This window comes from Dipodomys merriami, unplaced genomic scaffold (assembly GCF_024711535.1).
Source record: "Dipodomys merriami isolate MVZ:Mamm:240054 unplaced genomic scaffold, mDipMer1.0.p SCAF_202, whole genome shotgun sequence".
In the NCBI taxonomy this organism is placed as follows: domain Eukaryota; kingdom Metazoa; phylum Chordata; class Mammalia; order Rodentia; family Heteromyidae; genus Dipodomys; species Dipodomys merriami.
The window spans coordinates 1,227,930-1,251,066 of NW_027203405.1; the positions used below are offsets into that span (position 1 = coordinate 1,227,930).

General features: G+C 48.3%; 1 protein-coding gene across 1 annotated transcript in view; it reads right to left on the bottom strand.

Annotated features, from left to right (window-relative positions):
• Nploc4 (NPL4 homolog, ubiquitin recognition factor) overlaps positions 1-23,137 on the bottom strand; it is a 68,338-nt gene that overhangs the window by 5,261 nt on the left and 39,940 nt on the right. Inside the window, exons 13-16 of the mRNA XM_070031628.1 lie at positions 10,454-10,525; positions 5,942-6,037; positions 3,911-4,027; positions 157-259 (exon numbers count right to left, since the gene is read on the bottom strand). Of these exons, the coding sequence (XP_069887729.1) occupies positions 157-259; positions 3,911-4,027; positions 5,942-6,037; positions 10,454-10,525 (388 nt within the window). The remainder of the gene's footprint in view (positions 1-156; positions 260-3,910; positions 4,028-5,941; positions 6,038-10,453; positions 10,526-23,137) is intronic.

Sequence of the window (23,137 nt, forward strand, 5' to 3'; positions counted from 1 at the left end):
GTGCGCACACAGACACTTTTCAGGCTGAGGCGTCAGCTAGGGTAAACACCGCGCCGTGCACAGAGCTGTGCGGAGCCCCTCAGGGCTGCAGGGGAAGAGAGTCCATGCTCTGGGTTTGGCTGAGGCCCTACGGTGAGTGGGGGAGGATATACTTACTACAGAGCTGCTCAATGGTTGCCCACTGCTCAGACTTCTTCCATGTCTGTGCCAGCTCCTCATTTCGGGTCCTCACAGCCTCTAGCAGCAGACTGATGCTGTCCTGTAAGGAGCCAAACAGAAGCTTCTACCGTCTACTTAGGGCAACTGCTAATAGGGTTCCTCCTATTACAGAGGAAATTGGAAAAAACCTTACGTTGGACATGGTGATACACACTTGTAATCCCAGCACCAGGGAGGCAATGGCAGGGGGTCTTGAGTTTGAAATTAGACTATATAGCAATTTTCAGGCCAGCCTGAGCTAGGTAGCAAGATCTTGGCATGAATAAGTAAACAAAACCTTGAAGGCTATCAATATAAAACACAATTTGCCACAATTTAAGTCTACAAAATGACTCAAAATTTCAATCTACCCAAATAGTCCCAAGTGAGCATCTGTACCCAGAGAACAAAACACACATGCCTGGTACTGGAGGTAGAAACAGATGGATAGGAACCCAGGGTTGTGAGATCTATCCTCCTTCTCTTTACCGTCTGCCTGTTTTACTTCTCCTGTCTAGAATTAGTACACTACATCTAGGCCTCCAAAATTAACATACAGAAAATTAAATTTCTATAGAGACTGATAAAGACTTCAGGGCTTTAAGAGGTCAGGAAAGCTATTAAAACTTCTTTCTGGGCTGGGAAGGTGGTTCAGTGGTAGAGTGCTTGCCTTGCATGCTTGAGACCCTGGGTTCGATTCCTCAGCACCACATAAGCAGAAAAAGCCGGAAGTGGCGCTGTGGCTCGAGTGGTAGAGCGCTCGCCTTGAGCTGAAGAGCTGAGGGACAGCGCCTAGGCCCAGAGTTCAGGTCCACAACCGGCAAAAAAAACAAAAACAAAAACAAACCTCTTTCTTTCTTGTCAGTAGTGGGGCTTTGAACTCTGGGCTTGGGTACTATCCCTGTGCTCTTCAGCTCAAGGTGAGTGCTCTACCACTTGAGCCACAGCGCCACTTCTGGTTTTCTAGTGGTTTATTGGAGATAAAGAGTCTCATGGACTTTCCTGCCCGGGCTGGCTTTGAACCGTGATCCTCAGATCTCATCCTCCTGAGTAGCTAGGATTACAGGTATGAGCTGCCAGCGCCTGGCTAAAACATATTTCATGCCGAGAAACGCCCTTACTGGGGGTAGCCCTTAAGAGTCAGGTAGAGGGCTGGGAGTGTGGCTCATTCGTAGAATACTTGCCTATGAATGAAGCCCTGGGTTTGATTCCTGAGTACCACATACACAGAAAAAGCTGGAAGTGGCACTGGGGTCAAGTGGTACAAGTGCTGGCCTTGAGCAGAAGCTCAGGGACAGTGCACAGTGCCTAGACCCAGAGTCCAAGCCCCAAAAACTGGCAGGAAAAAAAAAAGGTAGAACAGGTAGATGATACAGGGTAATATTTACTAATACTACAAAGTGTTTTCTAATAGATGACTGCAAAGCAGTCACACCAGCTAGCAAGGTAGCCCAGTGCAGAGGGCCACTTAGAAGACAGCATTGATCCTGAGGCCAGAAGGCACCGCTCTTTGAGCTGACCATGATGGAAGAGCCATGGACTACTAGATGTCATGTATAAGAGTGGTTGATGGGCCGGGCGCTGGTGACTCTTTTTTTTTTTTTTTTTTTTTTTTTTGTCGGTCGTGGGGCTTGAACTCTGGGCCTGGGCGCTGTCCCTCAGCTCTTCAGCTCAAGGCGAGCGCTCTACCACTTGAGCTACAGCGCCACTTCCGGTTTTCTGGTGGTTTATTGGAGATAGGAGTCTCACGGTTTCTCCTGCCCGGGCTGGCTTTGAACCGCGATCCTCAGATCTCAGCCTCCTGAGTAGCTAGGATTACAGGCGTGAGCCACCAGCGCCCGGCTTGGTGACTCTTATCTCCAATAAACCACTAGAAAACCGGAAGTGGCGCTGTGGCTCAAGCGGTAGAGCCCTCGCCTTGAGCTGAAGAGTACAGGGACAGCGCCCAAGCCCAGAGTTCAAGCCCCACGACCGACCAAAAAAACAAAAGCAAAACAAAACAAAAAGAAGAGTGGTTGATGGGTGCCAGTGGCTCACGTCTATAATCCTAGCTACCCAGGAGATCTAAGAACTATGTGTGAGGTCAGTGTGGGCAGGAAAGTCTTTAAAAAAAAAGTATTTTTATTTTTTGCTGGTCGTGGGGCCTGAACTCTCTGGGCCTGGGCACTGTCCCTCAGCTCTTCAGCTCAAGGCTAGAACTCTACCACTTGAGCCACAGCTCCACTTCTGGCTTTTTCTGCTTAAGTGGTAATGAGGAATTGAACTCAGAGCTCATGCATGCAAGGTAAACACTCTACCAAGCAGCCACCTTCCCAGCCTTTTACCTTAAAAGACTTAAAAAAAAAAATCACTTGTAGGGCTTAAACTCAGGTCCTGGGTGCTGTCCCTGAGTTTTTTTGCTCAAGGCTAGCACTCTACCACTTTGAGCCCCAACGCCACCTCTGATTTTCTGTTGATTAATTTGAGGTAAGAGTCTCACAGACTTTCCAGCCTGGGCTGGCTTCAAACCACGATCCTCAGATCTCAGCCTCCCAAGAAGCTAGGACTACACGTGTGAGCCATCAGGGCCTGGCTTTCTTTGAGTCTCTTAACTAGAAATGGAGCTGTAGTTTAAGTGGCAGAGCACTAGCCTTGAGCTAAAATCACACACACCACACACACACACACACACACACACACACACACACACACACACACACACACACACACACACACACACACACACACACACACACACACACACACACACACACACACACACACACACACACACACACACACACACACACACACACACACACACACACACACACCCCTACCTTGCGAGGAAAAGTAGGTTACTTAGGAACAAAATAGAACAAGATAAACCTAGTGGGAGCGAACTGCTGCGTGCTGCCCAGCCTAGAAGGGCCTGCGAAGAGTTCTACCTATCACCTTCGGGGAGGCATCTGCCCCACCCCCAGCATGTCCATGGATCCCAGGCAGGGGAAGAGAATGCTGCTTGAGAAGGCCAAACCCAGGCAGCGGCTGCTGGTGGTTCTTGTCTTGCTCAGATAACTGCCCTCTGTACAGTGCCCTACTAACCGTCGGACACTCTCTTAAAAAGAGACCAACTGGCCAGGAGTTAGTGACTCACGCCTGTAATCCTAGATTCTCAGGAGGTTGAGATCTGAGGATCATGGTGCTAAGCCAGCCCGAGCAAGAAAGTCTGTGAGACTCATCTCCAATGAATCACAAAAAAAGCCAGGAGTGATGCTGTGGCTTAAGTGGTAGACTGCTAGCCTTAAGTAAAAAGGAGCTTTGGGGCAGTACCTAAGCCCAGAGGTTCAAGCCCCAGGACAAGCAAAAATATAACAAAAATTAAAAAAAGATCTAAGGTATTGAACCGGCACTGGCTCAGGAGGAAGGGAGATACCAGTAAAGGAAGAGGTTGTGATCCTAAAGCCACAGGGATGGAGATTGAGTAGTGGGACCTACAGGGCCAGAAGGCATGCTCATTCACCAACGCTAATGAAGGAAACGGTCATTGTCATGAGGTCGGAGGGCGAAACATCCATCTCTCATCCACAGGCTGTGTGCACACAGCTGCGGCCTGTATGTGCCCATTTGCAGAGGGGGAGATGGCCTTCAACACCAAGCTTTACTGCAGCTGCCTGACACCCAAGTGAAAAGAAAGAGACAGGAGTGGCGGGGGACACAGTGGCGCCCGTACCTGCAGAGGCATGACTTCATTGGTGACTAGAAACAGCAGGAGGTGGAAGTCCGAGATGGTATCCAAGAACACAGATGAGGTATTCTGGGACAAATAGGTGGCCAAACTATGGAAGTCCTGGAGAAGGGACAGAAGACAAGGAAAAAAACATCAATACTACAATATAATGCCAGAGCCTGGAAGAGAGCTACTCCTATGAAAACACAAACAGAACGAATGCCAGAAGGCCGCCTCACCCCCGCGTCCTGTAACCACTGAGAAGGCCCAGGAAAGAAGTACAGTGGGGGCTGGGAAGGTGGCTCAGTGGTAGAGCACTTGCCTTGCATGCATGAGGCCCTGGGTTCCATTCCTCAGCACCACATAAGCAGAAAAAGCCAGAAGTGACACTGTGGCTCAAGTGGTAGAGCACTAGCCTTGAGCTGAAAAGCTGAGGGACAGCGCCCAGGCCCAGAGTTCAGGCCCCATGACTGGACCCAAAAAAAAAAAAAAAAAAAAGAAGTAGAGCTGGCCACAGTAAGGTTGACACCCCTCTCCCCCCACCACAGGAAGCCCTGAGCCCATCTGAATGACCGAGGTGTATGAGAGCCAACCCACATCTGCATGGCGAGATAGACAGAAAGAAACTTCTTTGCCCTGAGGTGCAAAGTAGGGCAGGGAGGAGGCCCCTCTGCCTGTCTAAAGGCACCCTAGGGACTGGGAAAGTGGCTCCGTGATAGATTGCTTGCCTTGCTTGCATGAGACCCTGGGTTCGATTCCTCAGCACCACATAAGCAGAAAAAGCCAGAAGTGGTGCTGTGGCTCAAGTGGTAGAGCGCTCAACTTGAGCTGAAGAGCTGAGGGACAGCGCCCCCAGGTCCAGAGTTCAGGCCCCACAACCCACCCCCCCCAAAAAAAATAAAAAGGCACCCCTATGTGAGCACAGGTAAGAATGGGGAACAGGAAGAACCACCATCACACCACCCATGTATGTGCAGCAGGGCTACAAGGGACCCTTAGAGAGCCACCCGGTGTCTGGCAAGCACCCTGTGTTTCTAGGCACGCCAGAGGTGACCCCAGTCAAGCCATCCTCTGAAATGATGGCTCATTCGAACTGTGAGGACACGAACACAAGGCAGGAGCAGCTGCCAGACCAACGCTGAGCCGCCAGAGAGAGAGGAGAGCGGAGCAGGGCACCGATGCGATGCGCCCAAGAGCAAACGTGCCAGGCAGACCACACAAGGCCCTCAGGGCCTTATCAGTCCAACGAGCCCAAAAACACAGCAGGAGTCCGGCAGGCTAGCAGAGGCAAGGCCACCTTCACAGACACATTTCAGCAAATCACAGACGGTGGTCAGCAGAGGATACAGAGTGACTAATAAAATGTGAAAGCGGGGATCTGATGGTTCATCCTGTAATCCAAGCTACTCAGGAGGCTGAGATCTGAGGATCTCGGTTCAAAGCCAGCCTCGGTAGTAAAGTCTGTGAGACTTTTATCTCCAATAAACAACTCAGAAAACAGGAAGTGGCGCTGTGGCTCAAGTGATAGAGTGCTAGCCTTGAGCTGAAGAACTAAGGGACAGAGCCCAGGCCCAGAGTTCAAGCCCCACAACCAACAATGAATGAATGAATGAATGTGAAAAGAGAATGGCACTGTGGCTCAAGTTCAGGGGATCTGCCCTGTGGTTATTCACTCCTAGCCAGGGACAGCACCCTCTAGGTCAGTGGTGCTCTAGGAAAGGGCCCTTGGACTGGGAGCACACACCTGTAATCCTAGCTACTCAGGTGGCTGAGCTCTGAGGATCATGGTTCAAGGCCAGCCCTGGCAGGAGGAGGAGTCTGTGGAGACTCATCTCCAATTAACCAGCAAAAAGCATAGTGGAAGAGTACCAGACAAGTGAGCACATGAAGCTCTGCTGCGCTCAGGCCTCATCAGCACCACCAAAAATAAAAGACCAGGGCAATGTAAAAGTGTGTCACTTTTTGGAAAGACCAGACAAGGGTAGATAATCAGCAGTTACACTTACTTCAAACTTTTTGAAACAAAGAACTTACCTGTGTCTCACCCAGTACATCCCGGTTTTCAATAGGAAACGGATTTTGAGAAATAGAAAAAGTGTAAACTGGATCCTTGGGGAAGGTCGTTGTGATCTAATGAACAGAAACACACTGTCATGAGATGTGCTGTCAATGGCATAAACACACTCCTGTGTATCCAACAGGCAAGTTACCCGTGCACAGCAACTCAATCCTGCAAGCTTGTGTTCCAGTGTACAGTTAATGAGAATCTGGAACAGGGATGCTGGGAGATAAACTGAAGGGTGTGTTTAAGAATACCTCTACCTAGTCTGGGAATGTGGCTTAGTGGGCGAGTGCTTGCCTGGCATGCATGAGACCCTGGGTTCAATTCCTCATACCACAGAAAAAGCCAGAAGTGGTGCTATTGTTCAAGTGACAGAGTGCTAGCCTTGAGTAAAAGAAGCCCAGAGACAGTGCCCAGGACCTGAGTTCAAGCCCAGGACTGGTAGACCAAAAACAAACAGACAAAACAAACAAACAAAAACAACCTCTACCTGGTCTGGGAATGGGCCTTAGTGGTAGTGTGCTTGTCTGGCATGCATGAGGCCCTTGGTGCAATTCTTTAGTACCACATACACAGAAAATAATAAAAGAAATAAAATTAAAAGAAAAAAAAAAGACTACCTCCAACTGGCTAGGTGCTGGTGGCTCACGCCTGTAATCCTAGCTATTCAGAAGGCTGAGATCTAAGGATCTGGCAGCCAGGGCAGGAAAGTATAAGACCACAGTGGAACTGTGGTTCAAAGTGATAGAGCACTAGACTTGAGCAAAAGAGCTCGGGGATAGTGCCCAGACCCTGAGTTAAAGCCCCACAACAGACAAAAAAAGAAAGAACAGGAAAGGGGAGGGGGAGGGGGAGGAGGGGAGGGGAGGGGAGGCTCCACCTGGGCATTTCCTGGCAGCCTTCTGTGGCACTCATTGACACACTGAGACCAGCAGAGTCTCATGCCATTATACTTGTTCTGCCAAAGCCTAACAAGAGGTCAGTTTACCTCTGGTCAAGCCAAGAGGACAAGGTTATAGAAAATACAAGCCACCAACTAAGGAAGACCAGTGACCGTGTGTCTCTGCATCCCAGCAGGGCTGCTCCGCAGAGCTTGGGGGAGCCAGTCGGGTGGAGAGCTTGCCAGAGGTGAGCCAGGTCATTCACTTGGCTCTGACACACCTCAGTGACAAGAGGACATCTTCACTCTCATGCGGAATCGACAGGCACTATAGGGACAATGGTGCATGTGCAGGAATCAATATTCCTAACGGCATATGCCCTTCCCCCAGAAGTAACCAAGTGTGAGCTAGCAAGACCGCGGGCTGACGCAGCAGCTCTCCGTGTCTGCATTCGACACTAGCAGCAGTAAGGTCACGCCCCCTCCAGATTTAGGGTAGTTATTCTGGCTCCTGAGGGAATATTTGTAAAGAATGAAAATGTTGTTCTGCTCTCTTTATAAGCAAAGACAGCAAGCTGTTTCTGGACAAGCACACTGTTCCTTCCTGGGTGCTGGCTCTCAAGAATAGAGGCACGAGTGGAGTCAGCAGTAGTGAGCTGACCCGAGCCAGTCTCTTATCGACAAGCCTGCTCACCAGGGGCCAAGAACGCACATTGGGCACAGGGCCTCACACAAGCAGCACACACACAAGGCATCCAGTAGGGGACTGGCACATATTCAGTCTTAGCTGTTTCAAAGATGAGGTTGTGTCCAATCTGAAGACAAAAGCCTACGACTTTTGGGAAAACAAAAATGTCAGTGGAAGGGCAACTGTAGAATAACTGGTAAACCAGTGAATAATCAAGAGGGGTATCCAGGGCTGGGAAGGTGGCTCAGTGGTAGAGCGCTTGCCTTGCATGCCTGAGGCCCTGGGTTCAATTCCTCAGCACCACATTAGCAGAAAAAGCCGGAAGTGGCGCTGTGGCTCAAGTGGTAGAGTGCTAGCCTTGAGCTGAATTGCTGAGGGACAGCGCCCAGGCCGAGTTCAGGCCCCATGACCGGATCCCCCCCCCACCCCCCGCAGCTACTCAGGAGGCTAAGATCTGAGGATCGAGGTTCAAAGCCAGCCCGGGCAGAAAGTCCGTGAAACTCTTACCTCCAATAAACGACCAGACCCCTCCCCAAAAAAAGAGGGGTATACAGCTATACAATGGTGATGGATGCATACAATTCCAGCAATTGAAGGCCAGTCTGGGAAAGATTTACTGTGTGTGAGTGTGTGTGTGTGTGTGTGTGTGTGTGTCTCTCTGTTGTGGGGCTTGAACTCTGAGCCTGGGCGCTGTCCCTCAGCTCTTCAGCTCAAGGCTAGCTCTCTACCACTTGAACCACAGCGCCACTTCAGTTTTCTAGTGGTTATTGGAGATAAGAATCTCAGGGACTTTCCTGCCGGAGCTGGCTTTGAACCATGATCCTCACATCTCAGCCTCCTGAGTAGCTAGGATTACAGGCGTGAGCCACCAGCGCCCAGTCAATTTACTTTATTTAAAAAAAAAAAAATTGCGGGTGGGGAGTGTGTAGTCCAGCCCTGGTGGCTTGCGCCTGTAATCCTAGCTACTCAGGAGGCTGAGATATGAGGAACATGGCTCAAAGCCAGCCCAGACAGGAATGTTCACAAGACTCATCTCCAATAAAATACTCAGAAAAAGCTAGAAGTGGTGCTGTGGCTTAAGTGGTAGAGTTGTAGCTCTGAGCATAAAAAGGCCCAAGGATAGCATCCAGGCCCAGAGTTCAAGCCCCAGGACTGACTGGCAAACAAAGGAAAAGGGGTGGGGGGTGGGTAGAAGTGTAGTTCAACAACAATGCACTTGCGAAGCATGCACAAGACCATGGATATTCAATTTCCAGTACACACACACACACACACACACACACACACACACACACACACACACACACACACACACACACACACACACACACACACACACACACACACACACACACACACACACACACACACACACACACACACACACACACACACACACACACACGGCATCCCTTCACCTGTAACCTTGTGGCCTTGGAGAACTACAGCACCAAAGCCGCACACATCCTCGAGTTGAGCTCTTTGTCCCATGTTGCAGCCCTCCCACACCCAGCTGGTCCCAGGGGCAGGCCGTCAGCTGGACCATCCCCTGTACTTCCACCAAAGTCCAGGCAACACAGATTGTTCTCACTTTCCCAGGTTTAAGGACAGCTGCAGCCATGACCCATGACCCAGGCCTGCACCCATGTGTGGTTCTCTGGGGCCAGACAAGGAGCACTTTATTTTTTCTTTGCCAGTCCTGGGGCTTGAACTCAGGGCCTGGGCACTGTCCCTGAGCCTCTCTGTGCTCAAGGTTAACACAGGGTATTTTTTTTGTGTACGTGGTACTGAGGAATAGAAACCAGGGCTTCATGCATGCTAGGCAAGCACTCTACTACTGAGCCACACACACTTCCAGGCAGAACTCTTTTTTGGGCACTAGCTTCAAAGGGCTCCCAGGTCTCACTTCTACGGGGAAACAGAATGTAGGTACCATAGGGTGAAAGTTCTTTTTCAGGAGAAGAAAAGCACGGGGAAGAGCTACAGAGATCTTAGGAAGCCGATTCTAAATCACATGGACTACTCCTAAGTGTAGTTCCATCAATCTGTTTTTATCTTAATTACACCCTTGGCAGTCTAAAAAACAGATGCCTTTACGGCCTAGGTAATAAATATGTTCTCTGGTGCTGTCAAGTGGAATGGAGCGTCGATGGGCTGGGCTCTGGGGGACCTGCTGCTCCAAATGCAATGATGTTTTACTGCCTGAAGCACATGGCTATCCCAAGTCCAAATGCAGCCTAAATAGATTCTGGCACAGCAGCAGTGCAGGAAATGAGCTACCTCCTGTTCCTCCGGACAGAGCTCTGGCAGCAGTGACACCCCAGCTGCTGCAAAGTCATTAGACATTGGGGCCATGGCACCAAATGCCTCCAGAGAGGCACAAGGACTAGCAGAGCCAGCCACTCTCCCTGAGATCTGCCCAGGACCATGCTTGATCCTCTCTACTCAGAATACAAAGTCACAGTGGGCCATTAGAGCACCATGGCTATTCAGCCATACTCCAACCAGGGTATCACACGCTGGAGCTGGACTGCAGCAAGATAACGGCCAAGAGCAGAACACATGTTGAGACCAGCTGGACACCTTCTGTACAAGGCCTTCCCCATTAGGGATTGCCACCTTCAAAGGGCCACTGGAGTGGGGCAGGTGGTTCTTTAGTATGGAGAAAGTTAACTCCCAGGGTGTGTTCAAGAATATAAAAGCCTGAAATTGAAAGGAAAATCCCTTCACACTACCAACTTTCCACAAACACTGACCGGGGCCTGACGCTTCAAGGCCATTCCCAGCACTGCACAGGGCAGAGGGAGAACTCCAGCTTCCACAGCCCTTTCCCTACAGTGGCCTCTCTTCAGGGGTCCTGACCTCCAACGTGACCATGGGGCCAGCCTGGGGGTCGGGGGTCAGGGAAGCACTTACGTCTATGATCAGGTACTCCACAGGCAGGGGGCGGGCCAGCTGGGTGATCTCATTGCCAAACTTGTCTATGTCCTGAAACAGTCAAAGGTGAATAACTGCTAAGTGAAATTAACAAATGACAATGTTCCTTTCACGTTTATGTTTTACCTTTAAGTTATTACAATTCTTGAAGTACAGGAACGCATGTATATTTTGCAACCCATCCACCCTGCCCTGTTTCTCAGGGCTCTTTAGAATGCCATGATCTGACAGAACAGCCACACTCCAATAACACGCCTCAAGAGAACAGCACGGCCCTCCCCTGCCCCGTGCCCAGCCTGGCAGCAAGGCTGGCTGAGAGGGGAGGCAGGGTGCCTCTGTGCCTGTCTCCCCTTCAAAATCACCCAAGGCTCTGTCGGGATACGAATTCCTTTGTTGTTGGTAGTGGTTGTGGAGCTTGAACTCAGGGGCTAGGCACTGTCCTTGTGCTTTTTTCTCTCTCTCAAGGCTAGTACTCTACCATTTTGCACCACAGCTCCACTTTGTTTTTGAGTGGTTAATTGGAAAGAAGAGTCTCACAGGGGATTTTTCTGCCCAGGCTGGCTTTGAACCGCAATCCTTAGATCTCAGCTTTCTAGGATTACAGGCATGAGCCACTGGCACCGGGCTTGGATACTAATTTGTTTTTTAAATTTTACACCTCTGAAATCCCAAATTTATAGAAGCATGGTACTTACACTGTAATAAAGACATGCACAAATGTATAATGAATAAATGTAATAAAGACACACACAAATAAGCAGACATGGAACCCCCCCCCCACCAATCTGTCAACATTTAAAATAGTTTTGCTTTGTCAGAGGAACAGAACATAAAGCTTAATTATGGGAAAAATGGCCGGCATATATTCATTAATCATAAAATGACAATTAGATCTGATTTATGTCAAATATGCTGGGTTCAAACAAAGCTCTAGAAATAAATTCATAAAAACCGAGCTTTCATTAAATATTCTACAAGAGGGGTGATATAATCTATTGAAATCACTTCAAATTATAGAAATCATTCACTGAGCTATATATCTGTATTTGTGTATGTGTGTGAATATACATAGATATCTCTCTCTACATATATATTTTTCCCCCGTTGGTTGCGGGGTTTAAACTTGGGGCCTGCGCACTGACTCTGAACTCTTTTTGCTCAAGGTGAGCACTCTACCACTTTGAGAGCTTGTTTGGAGGATCTAGCAGGGGAGCGCAGCTACTCGTATACCCTTGACCGAAGACCGGTCCTCCTCTATCGGGGATGGTTGTCCTCTTCGATCAAGCGCGCAGCTTCGGGAGGGACGCACATGGAGCGGTGAGGGAGGAAGGGGACACCCACCTAGACAGCCAGATCAGCCCAAACAACCCTGGCGATCAATGGAGTGACAGATGTCGCAGCCAGATCGCCCTCACATCCCTCACTCTACCACTTTGAACCACAGTACCACTTCTGGTTTTCTGGTGGTTGAATGGAGATCAGTCTCACAGACTTTCCTGTCTGGGCTGGCTTTGAACTGTGACCCTGATCCTTAGATCTCAGCCTCCTGAGTAGCTAGAGGTGTGAGCCACCAGCCCTGGCTCATTGAGGCCATCCATAATATGCACTCAGAGGGTTATATGTAAAAGTTTCTATGTAATAACCCTAACCAAGGAAGTGAAGGACCCCTACAGCAAAAACTATAAAATCAAAGACACCAGGAACTAGATCAGAAGAATATGGTGAAAATGGGCATACTGCTAAAGGCAATCTACAAATTCAATGCCATATCCATCAAGATGCCAATGTCATTCTTCACTAAGATAGAGAAAATCCAAAAATTCTTATGGAACCCAAAAGATTCCAAGTACCCAAAGCAAATCTAAGCAAAGTATCAAAATTCTAGACCCAAACTTTACCACAGAGCGATAATAACAAACAGCTTGGTACTACCGTTAAAATAGGCCTGACAGCCAGGCACCAGTGGCTCACTCACACCTGTAATCCTAGCTACTTAGGATATGGAGATCTGAGTACTGTGGCTCAAAGCCAGACAGAGCAAGAAAGTTCGTGAGATTCTTTTTTTTTTTTTTTTTTTTTTTTGGTCGGCTGTGGGGGCTTGAACTCTGGGCCTGGGCGCTGTCCCTCAGCTCTTCAGCTCAAGGCGAGCACTCTACCACTTGAGCTACAGCGCCACTTCCGGTTTTCTGGTGGTTTATTGGAGATAAGAGTTTCACGGTCTCTCCTGCCCGGGCTGGCTTTGAACCGAGATGCTCAGATCTCAGCCTCCTGAGTAGCTAGGATTACAGGCGTGAGCCACCAGCGCCCGGCTCGTGAGATTCTTATATCCACTAAACTACCAAAAAAAAAAAAGCCGGGAGAGGAGCTGTGGCTCAAGTGGTCGTGGGCTAGCTTTGAGCAAAAGAAGCTCAAGTACAGCACACAAGCCTCATTCAAGCCCAACTGGCACCCCAAAAAAAAAAAAAAAGAAGATCCAGAAATAAACCGGAGAATCAACAAGGAAGCCTAAATATATGTTGGAAAAAGCTTCTTTAACAAAGTATGTTGGGAAAATTCAACATCCTACGTAGAAGACTGAAATTGGATCCCCGTCATTTTGTACTACTATCAACTCAAAGTGGATTAAAGACCTAAATATCAGACTTGATTTTTTTAAATTTTGTTTTGTTTTGTTTTTTGTGGGTAGTGGAGCTTGAACTCTGGGCTTGAGCACTGTCCTTCAGCTCAAGGCTAGTGCTCTACCACTTGAGCTATAGCGCCACTTCCTTTTTTTTTTTTTTTTTTTTAATTTGTGGGGCTTCAGTTCGGGGCCTGGGCACTGTCCCTGAGCTCTTTTGTTTAAGGCTAGCGCCCTACCACTTTGAACCACAGCTCCACTTCTGGTTTCCTGGTAATTAATTGGAAGAAAGAGTCTCACAGACTTTTCTTCCCAGGCTGGCTTTGAACTGAAGTCCTCAGATCTTAGCCTCCTGAGTAGCCAAGAGTACAGGCCTGACTGAGCTAGCAGTGCCCAGCTCTGATTTAAAATCTTGAAACTACTACAAGAAGGAGAAACATTAGAATTTATTGGCATGGGCAAGAACCTTCTATGTACAGTTCCGTGGACTCAAAAAATTGGCGATAAGACACAAAAAATAGGACTGCATCAAACTAAAATTTTTCTGCACAATAAAGGACATAGTTACTAAGCTAGAAAAGAAGGCCTATGATTGGGAGAAAATCTTTACCAGCTACCCTCATGACAAGGGCCTAATTAATATCCAGAAAACTATCCCTACCCCAAATCAGTGACACAATAAATAAATGAGCAAAAGAACTAAATAAAATTGCTTAAAAAAGGCTAATAAACACATGAGGAAATACTCAACATCCCTACCCATAAAGGAAATCCACATCTCACTCCCATGATCAAGAAAACAAACAGGAACAAATGTGGGTAGGGAAGGAACCTTGGGACTCTTGTTGGTGGGAGTGCAAACTAGGGCAGCCTTCTGGAAAGTGGTCTGGAGATTCCTCAAGTTATTAAACACAGGCTGGGTGCCAGTGACTCTCGCCTGTAATCCTAGCTATTCAGGAGACTGAGACCTGAGAACTGTGGATCAAAAGTCTGTAAGATTCTTATCCACAACTAACACCAAAAAGCCAGAAGTGTAGCTGTAGATCAAGTGGTAGAGCACTAGCTTTGAGCAAAAAAGACCAAGAACAGAGCCTAGGCCCCGAGTTCAAGCCCCATTACTGGCACCAAAAAAACCCAAAAGTAAACAACTAAACAGAACTATCCAATGATATAAAGCAATACCAGTGTTAGACTTCTACACATGTTCACTGCTGCACAATTTGTGATAAACAAACTGTGGAAAACAGCTCAGATGCCCAACAACAGACAAGTGGATCAAGAAGATGTGGTGCATATACACAATGGAATTTTACTCATCCATCATGTAACTATAACCCTCTGTACAGCATCTTTACAATACAATAAAAAGGTGTTCGTTCACAACAACTCACCTATCAAAAAGGATATTGTATCATTTGCAGGGAAATGATGTTTCTAGAAAGCATTTTGTTAACTGAAGTCAGGCTCTGAGAGACAAACAGTGCCAGTCCTGGGGATTGAACTTAGGGCCTAGACACTATCCCTGATTTTACAGATCTCTACCACCTGAGCCTCAGCGCCACTTCCCGCCTTTTCTGGGTATGTGGTACTGAGGAACGGAACCCAGTGCTTCATGCATGCTAAGCAAGCGCTCTACCACTGAGCCACCTTCCCAGCCCAGGATCACTTGTTTTTCATACACAGCATTCCATGAATCTACGAGTCAAAAAGGTGGACCTGCTGAAAGGGCTCCTGTGCCCCTACAGAGGCCGTTTCATGATGGAGAAGATACTGTTAGAGGCAGGAATCAAATCCAATCAAACTAAATCACCACTTCCAAAAATACAAGATTGCCCCTACAAGATATAACCTGCAACAACTCACACATAATTAGCCCATCTGGAATTCATCTTCAAATCTAATTAAGCTCTAATATGCAGAAACATTTTTCCAGCACCTGTTCACTTTAATCTTCCCCTCTAGGGAATTTTCTTGCTAAATGCCCCGCTCTCTTATTCTTTGTCATGCTATCCTCGTTTAAACGTAACTACCCAACTGTACCTTTTCTGCTCCCCAAGAAAATAAAGGTGTTGTGCCCTCTTTTCTTCCCCAGGGGAAAAACAGGTAACGTATACCCCCACACCCACCTCCCCCAGCTAGCCCCCCTCCCCCGTGCCTTCACTGAAATGTTCTTGCCAGCCAATTTCAAACCCAACACACCATTTTAAAAGGCAATTACTTTTTTATGGGCTTTAGCAAATGTCAGACAGAATATGCTAGGAGGAAGATGTCTTAATTCTTAGAATGCCAGCCGCCAACGTGTCAGCAGTTTTAACACTGCTTCGGGCAAGTCACCAGAGTGTCAGAAACTGTGTTCCCCATGACCCACTCCCTGCAAGGCCACATCTGGTTGCTGGATGCATCGGTGCTCTGGTCCTGAGAGCAAGCAAAGGCAGGGATCAAGACCTTTGTTACTGACAGCATATGCTTGGGTTTCGTGGCAAAATGATGTGGCTCACTGACCAGGTAGCACTTTAGAGAAAGAGGGTGAAGCTCTGAGCACGCAGCCTCTCTGTGGAGACATGCGGGATGGGTAAGTGGCACGTGCAGCACCGCACTGGTCTGAGGAGTGCTCAGAACCGTGTTTTGCCAGGCACCGGTGGCTCACACCTATCATCCTAGCTATTCAGGAGGCTGAGATCTGAGGGTCACGATTCAAAGCCAGCCCGGGCAGCAAAGTCTGTAAGACTCTTATTTCCAATAAACCACCAGAAAACCAGAAGTGATGCTGTGGCTCCAAGTGGTAAAGCACTTGCCTTGACCTGAAGAGTTCAGGGACAGCGCCCAGGCCCAGAGTTCAAGCCCTATGACTGATCCAAAAAAAAAAAGGACAACAACAACAACAAACAAACAAAAGGAACACGCAGTGTAGTGTCTCAACCCAGAAGTACCCAAGTCACCCTAGGCACTTGCCGTGCCTGGCCCACTGTAAGATGCTTCTTACAAAGGACTACCGGGTGGTCACAACAGCACACATCACAGTTGCCCCCATACACAGTGAGACAGGATAGGACACAAAGTTTACCCCAAAGATCTAGCAGGAAGTAAACTCAGTGTACATTTACAGCTCAGGCTCCAGGCTGCTCTATGCTCTGCCCCTCATCCCGGAACTGGTAGGTAAGCACAGAGCACATCCAGAACCAACTCGTGTTTCCTAGACCAGACGCTCAAGCCCTGGCCCTGACAGTACATTTGCCATTTGCTCTGAAAGGGAAAAACAAAAACTACATTCACATTCTAGGGACACAAAATCCCTTCCTGGAATGGGGCTGTGTGACTGGGTTAGGGAAACAAGAAACCTTGGCCTAGGGTACCAGCCCTCTATGGCAGTATTAGGTCACCTGAACAAACATCTGGGAAATGTAAATCTCAATTACTGAGCTGAGTGCTAGTGGCTGTAATCCTAGCTGCTCAGGAGGCTGAGATCTGAGGATCTCGGTTCAAAGCCAGCTTCGACAGGAAACTCCATGAGACTCTTTATCTCAAATAAACCACTAGAAAACTGTAAGTGGGGCTGTGGCTTAAGCAGTAGAGTGCTTGCCTTGAGCTGAAGAGCGCAGGGACAGCGCCCAAGCCCAGAGTTCAAGCCCCACGGCTGACCAAAAAAAAAAAAAAAGCCAGTCCCAGCAGGAAAGTCCATGAGATTTTTTTTTTTTTTGAGTCCGGTGGTGGGACCTGAACTCTAGGCTTGGGCGCTGTCCCTCAGCTCTTCAGCTCAAGGCTAGCGCTCTACCACTTGAGCCACAGCACCACTTCCAGCTTTTTTTTTTATGCTTATGTGGTGTCGAGGAATCGAACCCAGGGCCTCAAGCATGCAAGGCAAGCACTGAGCCACCTTCCCAGCCCCGAGTTTTTTTTCTGTGTGTGTGTGTGTGTGTGTGTGTGTGTGTGTGTGTGTGTGAAAATACTGTACAGAGGGGTTACAGTTACATGGGCAAGATAATGAGTACATTTCTTATCAAGCATTGTAGCCTCCTCCTTTATTTCCCCTTTCCATCCCATCCTCCCCCTCCCCACCAAAGTTGTAAAGTTCATTTTTGACATAACGACTTGTACATCTCATTGTTGCAATGGGTCCACCTGTATCCCTATTTATAATAAAATGATTTGTTTTTTTCTTTCTCCTCCACAAATTATAACAACATCAAATACAGCGAAATCAGGAGTTATACTGTGGGGGAGGGACATACAAAGCAACAAAGAAATAATCTTATAAATGTGTTAGAAACAATCGCATGAAAGAAAAAAAACATTTGAATATATATCTTAGGGTTCATTTCCCTAACATCAACTTATCTGATCTTTTCTACTTGACTCAGACATATACTAGTTATTGCAAATAAGGGAAAACATGGGACCTATGTTTCTTTGGGCCTGGCTTACTTCACTTAATATAATTTTTTCCAAGTCTTTCCATTTCCTAATAAATGGGGCAATGTCATTCTTTCTGATGGAGGCATAGAATTCCATTGTGTATACATAAGATTCTTTTTTTTTTTTTTTTTTTTTTTTTTTTTGGCCGTGGGCTTGAACTCTGGGCCTGGGCGCTGTCCCTCAGCAATTCAGCTCAAGGCAAGCGCTCTACCACTTGAGCTACAGCGCCACTTCCAGTTTTCTGGTGGTTTACTGGAGATAGGAGTCTCAGGGTCTCTCCTGCCAGGGCTGGCTTTGAACCGCGATCCTCAGATCTCAGCCTCCTGAGTAGCTGGGATTACAGGCGTGAGCCACCAGCGCCCAGCTTACATGAGATTCTTATCTCCAGTGAACCTCCAGAAATCTGGAAGTGGCACTGTGGTTCAAAGTAGCAAAGCGCTAGCCTTGAGCAAAGAGTTCATGGACAGCACACAGGCCAGTTCAAGCCCATGACCAACAACAACCAAAAATAAGATTTTTTTTAATCCACCTTTATGTAAAAATACAAGGAAAATTAAAATCTGGCATAGGTTTGCAACAACAACAACAACAACAAAATCTGCCAGGTGCCAGTGGCTTATACCTGTCATCCTAGCTACTTAGGAGGCTGAGGTCCTCAGCTCACAGTTCAAAGCCAGCCCTGGTAGGCAAGTCCATGAGCCTCTTACCTCCATTAACCACCAGAAAACTGAAAGTGGAGCTGTGCCTCAAAGTGGTAAAGGTCTAGCCTTGAGTGAAAGAGCTCAGGTATAGTGCCAGGCCCTGAGCTTACCCTCCACGATTAACAAATGCAAATACTACTAACTACCCTCAGTTCATGCCTCAGGACTGGCAAAAGAAAATTAAAAATTTAAAAATTTTTTTAAAAAATCAAAAAGCTGGACACTGGTGGCTTACGTCTATAATCCTAGCTAATCAGGAGGCTGAGATCTGAGGCTCTTGGTTTGAAGCCAGCCCAGCCAGGAAAGTTTGTAAACTCTTATCTCCAATTAATCACAGAAAAGGCTGGAAGTAGCGCTGTGGCTGAAGTGGTAGAGCACTCGCCTTGAGCAAAAGGAGTGTAGTGATAGCGCTGAGGCCCAGAGTTCAAACCCCCCGGACTGGCAAAAATAACTTAAAAAAAACCCTCAAATAAATGCAAAAGTGACAAATCAACTTGCAAATACCAAAGTACGTGAAAAAGGCAAACAGTACACACTGTATTCCCTGAGATGGGCTGGCAGAGACTGCAGGGCTGGGCATGTTAGGAGTGGAGGGCAGGGCTCACCTGCATTAGGCCCTGCCCTCAGAGCCCCTTCTCCTGCTCCAGCCAGCTGCCCAGAGCAATGCCATCCACTTGAGGGACTGTACCCTGCCTTCCCGGGCGCCTGTCACCTCTTCCCCTCCTGCTGGGAGCATACCTCTGGCAGCCTCTGGAACTTTCCTGCCTCCAATGTCCTCCTCGGACAACCCCGAGGAGAGTGCCTTACAACGTCCTAGAGCCTTCATCGGAGCTTTGCACTTAGTTCTGAGAGTGGAATCCTCAGCCCACACCGAGCCCCGCCAACAAATGCCGAGCACAGCACTGTGTCCTGGTCTATTCGGACGCCAGCTCTGCCTGCCGCTGGACTCACCGTGCTCTCCTCAGCCTGGAGCTCTGCTCTGGCAGTAAGTCCTGCCTGGTCACCAGAGGCTGGTTTGCTTCCAGGCTCGTGCCAGTGTGCCTGCATGCCATGTGCACCCTCGAAGGCCTTCTGGAGAACGGGGTCTGCGCCACCCTGCACCTTAGTATGATCCTTCTACGACCAAGACCTCCTTCCTGGTCTCCACATCTCAAAATGGCGGTCCCATCCCGCCCCTCTGCCCTGCCACCCGCACTCAGCCAACACAGCATCTGGTACTTAAGACCGTCGGAAAGTCTTCTCCAGACTCTATCCATGGGAATGCTCCAAAACCACCTTCCTCATCTTTTTGCCGCCACCACCAACCACATTCTGGCAAAACTGGATATACACAAAGCTCCCCAGGAGTGGAGATGAGCCCACCCTTCCCAAACTAAGTTTTGGGATGCCGCCCCACCCCACACAGGCTCAATGGAAAGGGTCAGGTGTGACGCGCTTGCTGCTACAGGGCTGGAGTCACCTCACCCCACATGAACCGCATCACATGGACCAAGGCCTCGCAAATACAGGTCCTAGAGAAGCTGAAAGGCCCAAGTCCCAGCACATGAGAAACGGAAGGTTACCGAGATCAGCGATCTCAAGAACTAGTAGAGGCAGACTACAGGAGGCTTGTTCTCAGCTCAGGACTGCATAGTGCTCCTCCCCTCACCCGGGTGCTGGTGTACAGGTTCAGGGCATGGGGCATGCTCGCTTTCTGTTGAAGACCCTGGCAAGGACAGAGAGGAGGGGCCAAACTCCAGGTGCAGCCCCAAGCTACCCTTTAACTCATCACCATGAAGCTGATGGAAACCCATATGTGGGAGGGCAGGGTCCCTCCCAGAAGAGCTAGCTATACTGCCAGGGCACAATGGGGTGGGGGCTAGATCTGAACAAACCTCCAGAGGTTAAGTTAGCACCCTGTGTACAGAGGGGTCTTGCCAATGCCTTGAGCATGCACACATCATCTGGCACGGGGAAAGAACATCTTAGACCTGCTAGCACTGTATGAATTCCCCAGACCTCACAAGACACTCTGTAGGTGCTGATACGGAGGCTGTGCTGAAGTGACAGAGGCAGATGCGGTGGGCTCCTCTGCACCAGGGCAGGGCTGGGGTGTAGTGCAGTGGTAGTGTGCTTGCCTACAATAGGTGAGGTTCCAGGTGCAATCCCTAGCACTAGAAAAGACATGCTGCTGGGGCTGGGAAGCTGTGCTTGCCTTGCATGCATGAGGCCCTGGGTTCAATTCCTCAGCACCACATAAGCAGAAAAGGCCGGAAGTGGTGCTGTGGCTCAAGTGGTAGAGTGCTCACCTTGAGCTGAAGAGCTGAGGAACAGGCCCAGACCCAGAGTTCAAGCCCCACAACTGGGAAAAAAAAAAAAAAAAAAGACACGGGACCAAGACAGACGCCATGGGTATCTCTAGCTGCCATGGGTATCTCTAGCCAGCAGAAAACCTAACCCGGTGGTAGCACTCCCAGCCCTGGGGGTTCCAGGATGCTGTGGTGAGAGGACCCTGTGTAGTATCTCATGACATGGAGAGCTGAAGAGGGCTTTCCACAGTGACCCGAAGCAAGGCACAAAAAGAGAGAGAGAGAGAGAGAGAGAGAGAGAGAAAAGAACCTTGATCTGAGGATCAATGTTTGAAGGCAACCTGGACAGAAAAGCCCCTGATCTCTAATTAACCAGACAAAAATGCTGGATATGGCTGGGCGCCAGTGGCTCACGCCTGTAATCCTAGCTACTGAGGAGGCTGAGATCAGAGGATCATGGTTCAAAGCCAGCCCAGGCAGGAGAGTCCGTGAAACTCTTATCTCCAATTAACCACCAAAACACCGGAAGTGGCACTGTAGCTCAAGTGGTAGAGCGCTGGCCTTGAGCTGCAGAGCTGAGAGACAGTGTTCATGCCCAGAGTTCAAGCCCCATGACGGACAAAAAAAATGCTGGATATGGAAATGTGGCTCAAGTGGTAGAGCACCAGCCTTGAGCAAATAAGTCAAGTGAGAACACAAAGACAAAGTCCTGAGTTCACTGAATTTAGACATGTATGGGGCAGGGGGGGGGGGAGGGGGGACAGAGAACGGCGCGCCATGCACACACGCGCGCACACATGCACGCACACGCACACACACACACACACACACACACACACACACACACACACGAGGGAAGACATCTAAAGAGATAAAACGCCATTCTTAGGAGGAGACTGACGTCCACTCACAGCCTCCTAGCCTCCATGTGCGCCTGTTTTTCAAAGAACACACACCACGCACTGCACTTCAGGCCTTCAAACTCCTTCAGCCTTAGGGTCTCTGTGCCCACTGCTCTACCTGCTTCCCTGGTTGCACGGGGAAAGTAACAGAGCTATGCACAAGTAACCCTCCCACTGAACATGCGCAAACACTGACACGTCCTCAAAACACAAAACTGGGATATTTACAGTTTCACTTTTAATTCACATCAGGAATTCTACCTCACATCTCTACAGCATTCTGCCACAGAGATGCAGTATTATTTAGCGTTCCCTTGCTGCTTCCGTGTTCAACTGTTCCAGTGTTTATGACTGCAAAAGAACCATAGCTGGGGCTGGGAAGGTGGCTCAGTAGTAGAGCGCTTGCCTTGCATGCATGAGGCCCTGGGTTCGATTCCTCAGCACCACATAAGCAAAAAGAAAAAAGCTGGAAGTGGCGCTGTGGCTCAAGTGGTAGAGCACTAGTTTTGAGCTGAAGAGCTGAGGGACAGCGCCAGGCCCAGAGTTCAGGCCCCACGACCGGGAGAAAAAAAAAAAAAAACCACAGTGACAACAGCCTCAGCTAAACACTGGTGCGGCTCATTTACAAAGTATATTTTAAATAAAACCAAAGTCCACAAGAGGACCAAAGCCAAAGAGATTACTTCGGTGTTTGGTTGTATACTTCTCTTTTTTCTGACTGATATTTTGCTGAAGCATCATAAATGAGGGTCTCAAATTCTACAGGGCTGCAAGATATTGAGGAAGTATTTCCTATCTGCATTCACTGAGGGCAGATAAAACTATAAAAATAACAGATGATTAAAGAAATAACAGTATTTCATGACAAGAGGGAACACAATTCTAAAGTGCAAGAAGTATACAATGAAACATGGAAATGACAAATTAAATTCCAAGCTATGTCAGTAGCTCATACATGTAGTCAATCCTAGGTACTCAGGAGACTGAGAACAAGAGGATCAAGGCTCAAAAGCCAGCACAGACAGTGATACTCCATTTCCAAAATAATCAGCAAAAGGTCAGGCTGGAGGTCTGGCGTCTGTGATAGAGCACCAGTCATAATAACAAGCAAACCAAACAAGCACCAGGTCCTGAGTTCAAACCCCAGTCCAATTTAAAAAAAATAAAGCAGCAGCAAATTCCAACCTGATAGAAAGTATTAAACAACAACAACAACAACAAGACAAAGTCTCTAGTTAACTCTGGCAAACTCTAGTTAATGATGAAATCTGAAAGCTCTTCCTATAAGATGGAAAGCAAGATAACTCCTATTTTTCTCCTTTTCCTTCCCCTCTGACTCTGCAGCTGTATCTCTTCTGGGCTGGGGATTTGTTCTCCTCCCAATAAACTCTTTTCTGCCTAGAAAAAAAAAAAAAAGAAAAGAAAAGCAAGATAATACTCCAGCTACCTTCATTAAAAGTGCTGGGAAAGCTGGGCGCCAGTGGCTCACGCCTGTAATCCTAGCTACTCAGGAGGCTGAGATCTGAGGATCACAGTTCAAAGCCAGCCTGGGCACGAAAGTAGATCCACGTGAAACTCTTATCTCCAATAAACCACTAGAAATCTGGAAGTGGCGCTGTGGCTCAAGAGGTAGAGCGCTCGCCTTGAGCTGAAGAGCGGAGCAGGATAGCACCCAAGCCCAGAGTTCAAGCCTTATGACTGATCCAAAAAAAAAAAAAAAAGTGCTGGGAAACTAAGCAGTA